The sequence below is a fragment of the Leucoraja erinacea genome, chromosome 7 (assembly GCF_028641065.1).
Source record: "Leucoraja erinacea ecotype New England chromosome 7, Leri_hhj_1, whole genome shotgun sequence".
Lineage (NCBI taxonomy): Eukaryota > Metazoa > Chordata > Chondrichthyes > Rajiformes > Rajidae > Leucoraja > Leucoraja erinaceus.
Window position 1 is genome coordinate 5933990 of NC_073383.1, and position 10658 is coordinate 5944647.

Here is a 10658-nt window from a genome sequence, read left to right on the forward strand (position 1 = left end):
GCTGGGCAGCCATACCCATACAGGACAGCGCCCCCTGTCACGTGACAGCCCTCGTAACTACTGACGAGGGTTCGACAGTAAGCAGTCTGACCACCAGGTGATGCCATAAGAGGCATAAATAAGGTAGAGTCAGAACCTTCTTCTCAGGATGGAAAATAATAAACACTAGAGGGCATAGCTTTAAGGCAAAGTTTAAAGATGTGCAGGGCAACTTTTTCTGCAGGGTCAGGTGGGTGTTTTCTACGGGGTGGTGGTGGAGGCAGATACGATAGTTGTGTCTAAGAGTCTTTTGGATAGGCACGTGGATATGTAGGGAATGGAGGGATATGGATCACGTGTAGGCAGATAGGAGATGGTCTTGGCATCATGTTGAGCATAGGCATTGCAGGCCGAAGGGCCTGGTCCTGTGTTCATTGTTCTATGTTCTCAAGTCAAGTCAAGTTTACTCGTCACATACACATACGAGGTGTGCAGTGAAATGAAAAGTGGCAATGCTCGCGAATTGTGCAAAAAACAAACAAACAAACTATAAACAGAATGGAACAGAATCACATATTCACATATTACATATTTGTGGGAGGGAGGGAAGAAAATTGAAAATAAGCTGCCACCACAGCAATGAACATTCGGGACAATATCTGTCCTTGTGCTGTGATACTACGATAAGTTTTAATCTGTCTTCTCGGCTAATGAAACTGGACTCTCTGATGGCCATTGTGTACCTTGTTTCAGGATATTAAACACGACCTTGTTTGAAAGTTGGGAGATAGTTGGTCCCTATCCATCCTGGTGGGTCTTCAACCTGCTGCTGTTGTTACTGCAGCTACTGCACAGCTTCTGGTCGTACCTCATCGTCAGGACTGCTTGTCGAGCCCTCGCTAGAGGCAAGGTAGGTCCTCCTCACTCCTCACTCCTCACTCCTCACCTCTGTGTCTTTCCACTGACTGATAGCTCGCAGCAAAAGCTTTTCACTGTACCTCGTTACACGTGCCAATAAACCAAACTGAAACTGACTGTCACAGTAATCCTTATTAACTTTAGTTTAGTTTATTTATTGATATAAATTAAATATTTCTCCTTTCTAAAAGTACACCTTTTTAAGGGCCTGTCCCACGGGCGACCTAGTCCGCGAGTTCTAGCGAGTTTGCCCTCGACTCGTACTCGCAGCGTGGTCGACACGAGGTCGTAGGAGGTCTTCGTAACTCTCCTTCATGTTCGAGAGTAGTACCCGCGTACTTGAGGCCTCAGCTATGTGGCAGCGTATTTTTCAATGTTAAAAAATGCCCGCGAGTAAAAAAAGGTCGCCATGGAAAAAATCGATACTTTTTTTACTCGTGGGTTTAGTCGTAGTAGGTGGGCATGTTAGTCGTGGTAATCGAGGGTAGTCGAAGGTAGTCATAGATAGTCTTCAACATAGTCGAAGGGAGGTCGAAGGGAGGTCGAAGGGAGGTCGAAGGAGGTCGTCTTCACTCTCCACTATTCGGCATCCAATTTTCCCAAAGTTATTCGTAGCTAGTTGTGGCTACTTAGCCAGTCTTCAACATAGTAGAAAGAGGTTGAAGGAGGTCTTCTACAGTGGAAGGAGGTCTTCAACATGACATTTTTTCAAACTCTCCTATACTCTTCTAAACTCACCAACTAGGTCGCCCAAGTGGGACAGCCCCTTTATTCTGAGGCTAGTGGAAACATCCTCTCTATATCTCTAATATAACAGAGATACAGTGAAGAGCTTGTTCTGGGTGCTATCCAGTCATATCACACTGTACATGAGTACAATGGATGCTCTTCTGGAACAGCAGGGAGTCGCCATCTTGCAACGTCCAAGTCTGTGAAAAGTCTGATCTTGTTCCAAGGAGGTCTACAATTCCTTATTTCCTCACGTTAAGGCCCGGTGTCCTATCGGCACTGGATGGGTGAAGTAGGGGTGGGCCTGGCCCAGCGAGATGCCGTCGGCTCCATCCACCGCTGCTCCGTGCAGCTGCCGCAGTCTGCGCTCCATCACCCGCCCAGCTGCAGGAGGGTCTCCCAGGCACGAGCGCCCATGGTCACCTCCACCACCGCCCACAACCACGACCAGCGCAAACCCGCCACTAGTCGCCTCCAGCAGCCGGCCCCTCTGCTCCCGTGCGCCGGGAGTCTCCGGGTCCCGCTTCCCGAGCTGATAACGGAACTTTAGGGGGTTTCCAAGACCTCGGGAGGTGAGTTCACAGACGGTTCACAGCCGCCAACTTTACCCTTCAACTCCCACCGCCACCGCCGCCATTTGGAAACATGCTCCTTCATGCTTCTGTCCCATTCCAGAAGCCACATTGGGTCGAACAAATATCAAGCATGTTCTTAACCTTCTCAACAACTGCTCTGCGAACGTCCACCATTACTGGGTGAAATGCCCTGCACCTTCTCAGCAAATTGCCCAAGTAATGAATGCATCAAGTCTTGTCCAAAACCTCGCCCACATTTGCTGGTCTGAGCTCCTTTAACGAATATTATCCCTGGAATAATTTCTATGTTGAGCGTTTGACAGCACTGGGCCTGTACTCGCTGGAGTTTAGAAGCATGAGGGGGAAACCTCATTGAAACTTACAGAATAGTGAAAGGCCTGGATAGAGTGGATGTGGAGAGGATGTTTCCACTAGTGGGGGAGTCTAGGACCAGAGGGCACAGCGTCAGAATAAAAGGATGAACCTTTAGAAAGGAGATGAGGAGGAGATTCTTTGGTGAGAGGGTGGAATTCACTGCCACAGACTGTTGTGGAGGCCAAGTCAATGGATATTTTTACAGCGGAGATTGGCAGATTCTTGATCAGTACGGGTGTCGGGGGTTATGGGGAGAAGGCAGGAGAATGTGGTTGAGAGGGAGAGATAGATCAGCTATGATTGGATGATGGAGTAGACTTGATGGGCCGAATGGCCTAATTCTGCTCCTATGACTTGGGGACATAAAGTTGACTCTCCTAACTGGGTCTCTCAGCTTCACCATCTGACTGGGAGGAACAGACCCCAATTTGTTTTGTGAAGAGCAGATTGAAACTGGCCACTCCTGGCTCCAGCCAATGTGCTTGACTCCAATCCACTTTGAGTAACATTTGATTGGTGGCAGGAAATTGTCATTTCCTCTGTCAGGAATGAACTGCCTGACAATGTCAAGCCCAGGCCGCCACTGCAAGGGAATTTTCAGCGAGTTGTAATAAATACGGCCTCGGTTTCCTGAGGATCCAAGGACAGTGTCCAAACAGGACCAGTCAACAAGGTTTCCTGCCATTGTGTTCCCGCTGCCGATTCCTGTCGGAAACATCCACCCGTGTTTCCGCCCATGCATACGGCCGTTTGGTCACGCTGCATTCGGGGGCGAGGCTATCTCTCCAACCTTGATACCGCCCTCCGAGGAATCACTCATGCCCAAGGAGAGACTAGTAGTCTACAGTTGTAAGATGCCGCCCAAATCCAGGCGGCTCTCTGTGAACCGGTCCCAGCAGTGAATCTGCCATCACTTATTACAATTGCTCCACTCTTTTAAACCTCTAAACGTTATCCCTTTATCCTGTATCTGTACACTCACTGTGAGTGGCTTGATCTTAGTCACATATAGTCTTTCTGTTGATAGCCACAAAATGCTGGAGTAACTCAGTGGGACCGGCAGCATCTCTGGACAGAAGCAGTGGGTGACGTTTTGGGTCAAGGCCCTTCTTCAGGCTGATGTCAGGGGAGTGGGCGGTACATAGATAAGGAAGGGTAAGGTGTGAAAACAGGACAAAGGGAATGGGGATCAAGGAAAATATTGAATAGATTATTGTTATTTGGGAGAAGGTAACAACAAAGCAAACAGAGATAAAATGTAATCAGGGACAGTAAGACTTCCGTGGCAGAGAATTCCACAGATTCACAACTGTGGCTGAGAAGTCCTCTTCTCAATCATAAATGGCCTACCCCTTATTCTTAAACTGTGACCCCCCCCTGGTTCTGGACTCCCCCAACATCAGGAACATTTTTTCCTGCATCTAGCCTGTCCAATCCCTTAAGAATGTTATATGTTGCTATAAGATCCCCACTCATCCTAAGTTCCAGTGAATACAAGCTCAGTTATTTCATCATTCTTTTGTCGAGACCCTTGAAGAAGGGTTTTGACCCAAAACTTTCCCTATTTCCTTCGCTCCACAGATGCTGCCGCACCCGCTGAGTTTCTCCAGCATTTTTGTCTACCTTCATCTATCATTTGCCAGGCTTTGTCCCACCCCCACCTCTCCTCCACCTTTGTTCCCCTTACCCTATCAGCCTGGAGAAGGGTCCAGACCCGAAACGTCGCCTGTCCATTCCCTCCACAGATGCTGCCTGGCCCTTTGAGTTCCTCCAGCACTTTGTATTTTGTGCAAAGTTAAGCAACTGGTTTTAACAAAGTATTTCATTTACAGTGGAGGTCAAATGAAACAGACATTGTGTAGAATTGAATGACTTTGTCTCAGGATTGCGGCATCTGCAGTTCCTTGTGCCTCCACTATTTTGTTGAGTGTTTCTTGGTAACTCAACGCCAATGTTTCCCTTGTCTTCCTTTCTCACTTCTTTCCTAATCCCCTTCACATTCTTGTTCTTTTGGCATCATGTTCTACCTCCTCTCCCCAACCTCAACCCGCCCTTTCTCCCAAACGATCATTCTTCCATCCCAGCCACCATACTTCCTCACCGCTTCCCTGTGCCTTGTTTTACCATGCCAATTGTTCCTTGATGCCTCAATTCCTCTTTACTATTCTCACTAGGGTGAAGCTTTATAACAGATCTCCCACCCCAGTCATTCCTCCTTCAGAGGGCGGTAGAGGCAGGTTCTCTGGATACTTTCAAAAGAGAGCTAGATAGGGCTCTTAGAAATAGCAGAGTCAGGGGATATGGGGAGAAGGCAGGAACGGGGGGGTACTGTTTGGGGATGATCAGCCATGATCACATTAAATGGCGGTGCTGGCTCGAAGGGCCGAAGGGCCGAATGGCCTACTCCTGCACCTATTGTCTATTGTCTATTGTCCTTGTTCCTGTCCAGCAGCAGGTTCAGAATCTTGAAAAGCACACTTAGGAACAGCTTCTTCCCCTCAGGCTAATAATCAGGCATCTGAACAGTCCTTCCACAAGCTAGGGTACTGTCCGATTCACCTCTACCCCATTGTGGCCATTACACTTTGGCTCTGGAACTGATGCTCTACAATGCTGAGAACTATATCCTGCACTCTGTATCTTCCCCTTTGTTCTGTCGTACTTGACTTTGACTTTATTGTATTTATGTATAGTATTATCTGATCCGTTTGCATGCCATGCAAAACATAGCATGCAAAACGTAGCTCGGTACATGTGACATTAATAAACCCAAGCCCAACCCGCTGAGTTCCTGTGTTTGAGCAGTAAAGTGTCTTGTGGTTGCACAGCTGATCATGTTACTGCCCACCAGAGGTGTAGACAAGGCACTGTACCTCAAGAGTGATAGTCCATAAGTTCATAAGCCATCGCAGCAGAATTAGTCCATTCGGCCCATTGAGTCCATTCCACCATTTGATCATGCCTGATCTGTCATTCCCTCTCAACCCCATTCTCCTGCCCTCCCCCTAACCCCTGAAACTTTATGGGCAAATCCCACTTAGGTGATTTTTGGGCGACTACAGATGACTGCCACAAAATTTTCAACATGTTGAAACATTTTTGGCGACATTGGCCACAATTTTTGCTGTTGTAGGGTCGTAGGTGAATTCCATTAACATTAGTCCCTGGCAGTCGCCTAAACAGTCGCCTAAGTGGTACAGGCCCATTATTAATCAAGAACCTTTATTAATCAAGAACCATGCTTTAAAACTACCCAATGACTTGGCCACCATCTATGACAATGAATTTCACAGATTCACCCCCCTTTGACGAATGAAATTCCTCCTCATCTCCATTCTAAAGGCATGTCCGTTTATTCTGAGGTTGTGCCCTCTGGTCCGGGGCTCTCCCACTGGTGGTAATCCACTCCACATCCACTCCATTCAGGCCTTTCACTATTAGGTAGAGTGATAGAGATATACTGCATGGAAACAGGCCATTTGGCCCAACTGGTCCATGCCGTTCAAGATGCTCCATCTGAGCTAATCGACGAGGAGGTTACAGTACTAGTTAGTCTGGCTTGTGTCTGGAGCTCATTAGTGATGAACATTTGTGGAGGTCGCTCCATACTAATTGATTCTCGCACTCTCTCTGTCCTTTCTCTTTGTTGCACACACACGGAAGTCTGGGAAGTGGAACCCTTTGCATGTAAGTTGTACTGGTTGAACCCTTGCAGTCCGTCGCAATAGTGCTTTCAATCTTTGTCTTTGATCAGGGGCAATTTACCCCATGGATCATTGCATTTCCAATGGGATCTTGCTCTCAGATGTTAATGGTCATCGTCGGTCTGCAGGCTTCTAGTCGGCCTGCGCTGTGAGATATTCCCCCTCGGCAGCTTGCATTGTAATTGCCGACGGGAGGTATTGGGTGTGTTCAGCAGACCTGCTGCACTTAGCTGGGGTAAAAGATTATGGGGAGAAGGCAGGAGAATGGGATTGAGAGGGATAGATAGATCGGCCATGATTGAATGGCGGAGTAGACTCAATGGGCTGAATGGCCTAATTCTGCTCCAAGAACTTACAAACAAAATATTTGACATTCATCCTATTATAAAGTAAAAGTTAGAAGGCATTTCATGCAATCTCACAGACCCACTTGGTCAGTGAATGTGCTTCTGAACAGTGAACAGTATCTGGCTGTGGAGGCCAAATCAATGGGTATTTTTAAGGCAAAGATAGATAGATTCTTGATTAGTAGGGGTTTCAGGGGTTATGGAGAGAAGACAGGAGAATGGGGTTAAGAGGGAAAGATAGATCAGCCATGATTGAATGACGAAGGAGGCCCGATGGGCCGAATGGCCTAGTTCTGCACCTGTGATTGATGAACACATTGCAACACTCTACTGAGGAGTGACCTGGCTACTCACACATCATCACCATGTCAAAAGGTTCTTGATTAGGTTGGCTGCTTTCCTGAGGAGGGATTTGTTTACTCAGAGGGCGGAGAATCTGTGGAATTCATTGCCACAGACCAGTGGTGGAGGCCAAGTCATTGGGTATTTTTAAGGTAGAGATAGATAGATCCTTGATTGGTGCGGGTGTCAGGGGTTATGGGAGGAAGGCTGGAGAATGGAGTTGAGAGATAGATCAGCCATGATTGAATGGCGGAGTAGACGCAATGGGCCAAATGGCGATGACTTATAAACGTATGAACTTTGTAGGTTAATTGGCACTCTGTAGATTGTTTGTGGGGAGTGGATGACAAAGGGGGCTAACATAAATCTAGGGGCAGCACAGTGGTGCAGAGGTACAGGTGCTTTGCTTTGCTCCCACGTCCCAAACACTTACAGGTTTAAAAACATAGAAAATAGGTGCCCATCGAGCCAGCACCGCCATTGTGATCATGGCTGATCATCCACAATCAGTAACCCGTGCCTGCCTTCTCCCCATATCCCTCGACTCCACTAGCCCCTAGAGCTCTATCTAACTCTCTTTTAAATTCATCCAGTGAATTGGCCTCCACTGCCCTCTGTGGCAGAGAATTCCACAAATTCACAACTCTCTGGGTGAAAATATTTTTCTCATCTCAGTTTTAAATGGTCTCCCCTTTATGCATCGACTGTGGCCCCTGGTTCTGGACTCCCCCAACATTGGGAACATTTTTCCTGCATCTAGCTTGTCTAGTCCTTTTATAATTTTATATGTTTCTATAAGAATACCCCCTCATCCTTCTAAACTCCAGTGAATACAAGCCTAGTCTTTTCAATCTTTCCTCATATGACAGTCCCGCCATCCCAGGGATCAATCTCGTGAACCTACGCTGCACTGTCTCAATCACAAGGATGTCCTTCCTCAAATTAGGAGACCAAAACTGTACGCAATACTCCAGATGTGGTCTCACCATGGCCCTGTACAACTGAAGATGGGCCTCGTTACTCCTATACTCAACTCCTCTTGTTATGAAGGCCAACATGCCATTAGCTTTCCTCACTGCCTGCTGCACCTGCATGTTTACTTTCAATGACTGGTGTATAAGGACACCCAGGTCTCGTTGCACTTCCCTTTTTCCTAATCTGGCACCATTGTGATAATAATCTGTATCCTTGTTCTTGCCACCAAAATTCACATTTATCCACATTATACTGCATCTGCCATGCATCTGCCCGCTCACCCAACCTGTCCAAGTCAACCTGCAACCACCTAGCATCCTCTTCGCAGTTCACACTGCCACCCATCTTTGTGTCATCTGCAAATTTGCTAGTGTTACTTTTAATCCCATCATCTAAATCATTAATATATATTGTAAATAGTTGCGGCCCCAGCACTGAGCCTTGCGGCACTCCACTCGCCACTGCCTGCCTTTCTGACAGGGACCCGATTATTCCTACTCTTTGTTTCCTGTCTGCCAAATAATTATCCATGTCAATACCCTACCCCCAATTCCATGTGCTCTAATGTTGCCCACTAATCTCCTGTGTGGGACCTTATCAAAGGCTTTTTGAAAGTCCAGGTACACTAAATCCACTGGCTCTCCTTCATCCATTTTATTTGTCACATCCTCAAATAATTCCAGAAGATGACTCAAGCAGGATTTCCCCTTCGTAAATCCATGCTGACTCGGACCGATCCTTTTACTGCTATTCAAATGTGCTGCTATTTCATCTTTTATAATTGATTCCAGCATCTTCCCCACCACTGAAGTCAGGCTAACTGGTCTGTAATTCCACGTTTTCTCTCTCGCTCCTTTCTGGAAAAGTTGGATAACATTAGCTACCCTCCAATCCACAGGAACTGATCCAGAATCTATAGAACATTGGAAAATGATCACCAATGCGTCCACAATTTCTAGAGTCACTTCCTTAAGTACCCTGGGATGCAGACCATCAGGCCCTGGGGATTTAACAGCCTTCAGTCTCATCAGTCTACCCAATACCATTTCTCGCCTAATGCAAATTTCTTTCAGTTAGGTTAATTGGCTTTGGTAAAAAAGATTGTAAATTTAATTTAGTTTAGTTTAGAGACACAGCACGGAAACAAGCCCTTCAGCCCACTTAGACCGTTCCGTCCATCGATCCCCGCATACTAACACTATCCTACACACGAGGGACAATTTACAATTATACCAAGCCAATTAGCCTACAAACCTGTGTGGGAGGAAACCAGAGCTCTTGGAGAAAACCAATGCAGTCAGGGGGGGAACTAACAAACTCTCTACAGACAGCACCCATAGTCAGGATCAAACACGGGTCCCTGGTGATGTGACGCAGAAACTCTACCGCTGCGCCACTGTGCTGCCCCTAGTGTGTAGGATAGTGCTAGTGTGTGCGGTGATCGTCGGTAAGCATGGACGCGGTGGGCCGAAGGGCCTGTTTTTGCGCTGTACCTCTAAAGTCTAACGAACTAGCCGTGTGAACGGGCGATTGATGTTCGACGTGGACATGGTGAGCCGACAGGCATGTTTCCACACTGTATCTCAAAACAAAACTAAAGTGAACTTCATTCTTCAGGTGTTGAAGGACGACCAAAGTGATATTGAATCCAGCTCTGACGAAGAAGATTCCACAGGGTCGGCCGCAAATCGCAGGTACATCGGTGCCACGAACGGCACCAACGGATACCTTAGCGGCGGAGTCTATTTAGAGGAGCACTAGCCCCTTGGCCGGGGATTGCTGTACAGTGTTGTGGATCTGGTCATTCTAAGCATTGCACGGACAGGCTGGCAACTCTACCCTGGGAGTATCTCACCAAATGTGTTTCGATGCATTCTATTCATGTCTCTCCATGTCACACGAAGGTTTAGGAATATCAAACTCATCCGGATAGTGCACTGCCGTCACCTGTATGAGAATGAATGGCAATAAACTTGTTGATGTGGGCATGCCCTGTATGTAATGTCGTCCAGCGCAAAATGGGAACAGTATTTTCATATGTATTGTCTTTGTATATTACATTATTTATTTTTATATGTTTGAGATTTGTGGGAAAAGGGGAAGTGTTCAGTGTTTTGCTCTTTGGGAAGAGTAGAGCCATTTTAGATAATCATGTTATGCGCTGCTCCAACTGCTGCAGACCTGTCTTACGCAGTGGGTCACGTCTAGTTATCCACTCCTGTGGTTTAGGCAGCACTCATAGTGATATGTTTTAGTGCTTTTGTTTGGTGTCTTTCTACTTCTTTTATTTCAATGGTTCCTTTGGTCTGATGTTTTGCACAAAGGTCTTTTTGTCCCCAGTGAAAGTCAAAATCAAAATCGCTTGAGATGACGAGCTAAACCTTCTGGCAAGATTGCTTTCAGTATATATCTGGTGAACCTCACACCACTTCTGAACTTCTGACACTGATTCCTGATCAATAAAAGCCGTCGTCCTGTGCCACACCAACAGAAAATGTCACCTTTATTTTTGCGTCACTTGCAGTCTGGGTTGATTATTGTCACGTACATACAGAGGTACACAGTGGGAAGTCTTGTTCTCCATGCTGTCCAAAACTGATCAGATATGCTGTGGAATTCTCTGCCTCAGAGGGCGGTGGAGGCAGGTTCTCTGGATGCTTTCAAGAGAGAGCTGGATAGGGCTCTTAAAAATAGCGGAGTTAGGGGATATGGGG

The 10658-nt window shown here is 46.8% G+C and overlaps 1 protein-coding gene across 2 annotated transcripts in view; it reads left to right on the forward strand.

Moving 5' to 3' along the window:
* Positions 1 to 10454, forward strand: part of cers6 (ceramide synthase 6) — a 144934-nt gene extending 134480 nt beyond the window's left edge. Inside the window, exons 9-11 of one of the 2 annotated variants that reach the window (XM_055637686.1) lie at positions 733 to 889; positions 6240 to 6263; positions 9562 to 10454. In XM_055637686.1, coding sequence (XP_055493661.1) covers positions 733 to 889; positions 6240 to 6263; positions 9562 to 9705 — 325 coding nt within the window. In that variant the 3' untranslated portion in view covers positions 9706 to 10454. The remainder of the gene's footprint in view (positions 1 to 732; positions 890 to 6239; positions 6264 to 9561) is intronic. The other variant, XM_055637687.1, reaches the window with a different exon arrangement.
* Positions 10455 to 10658: the final 204 nt, after the last annotated feature.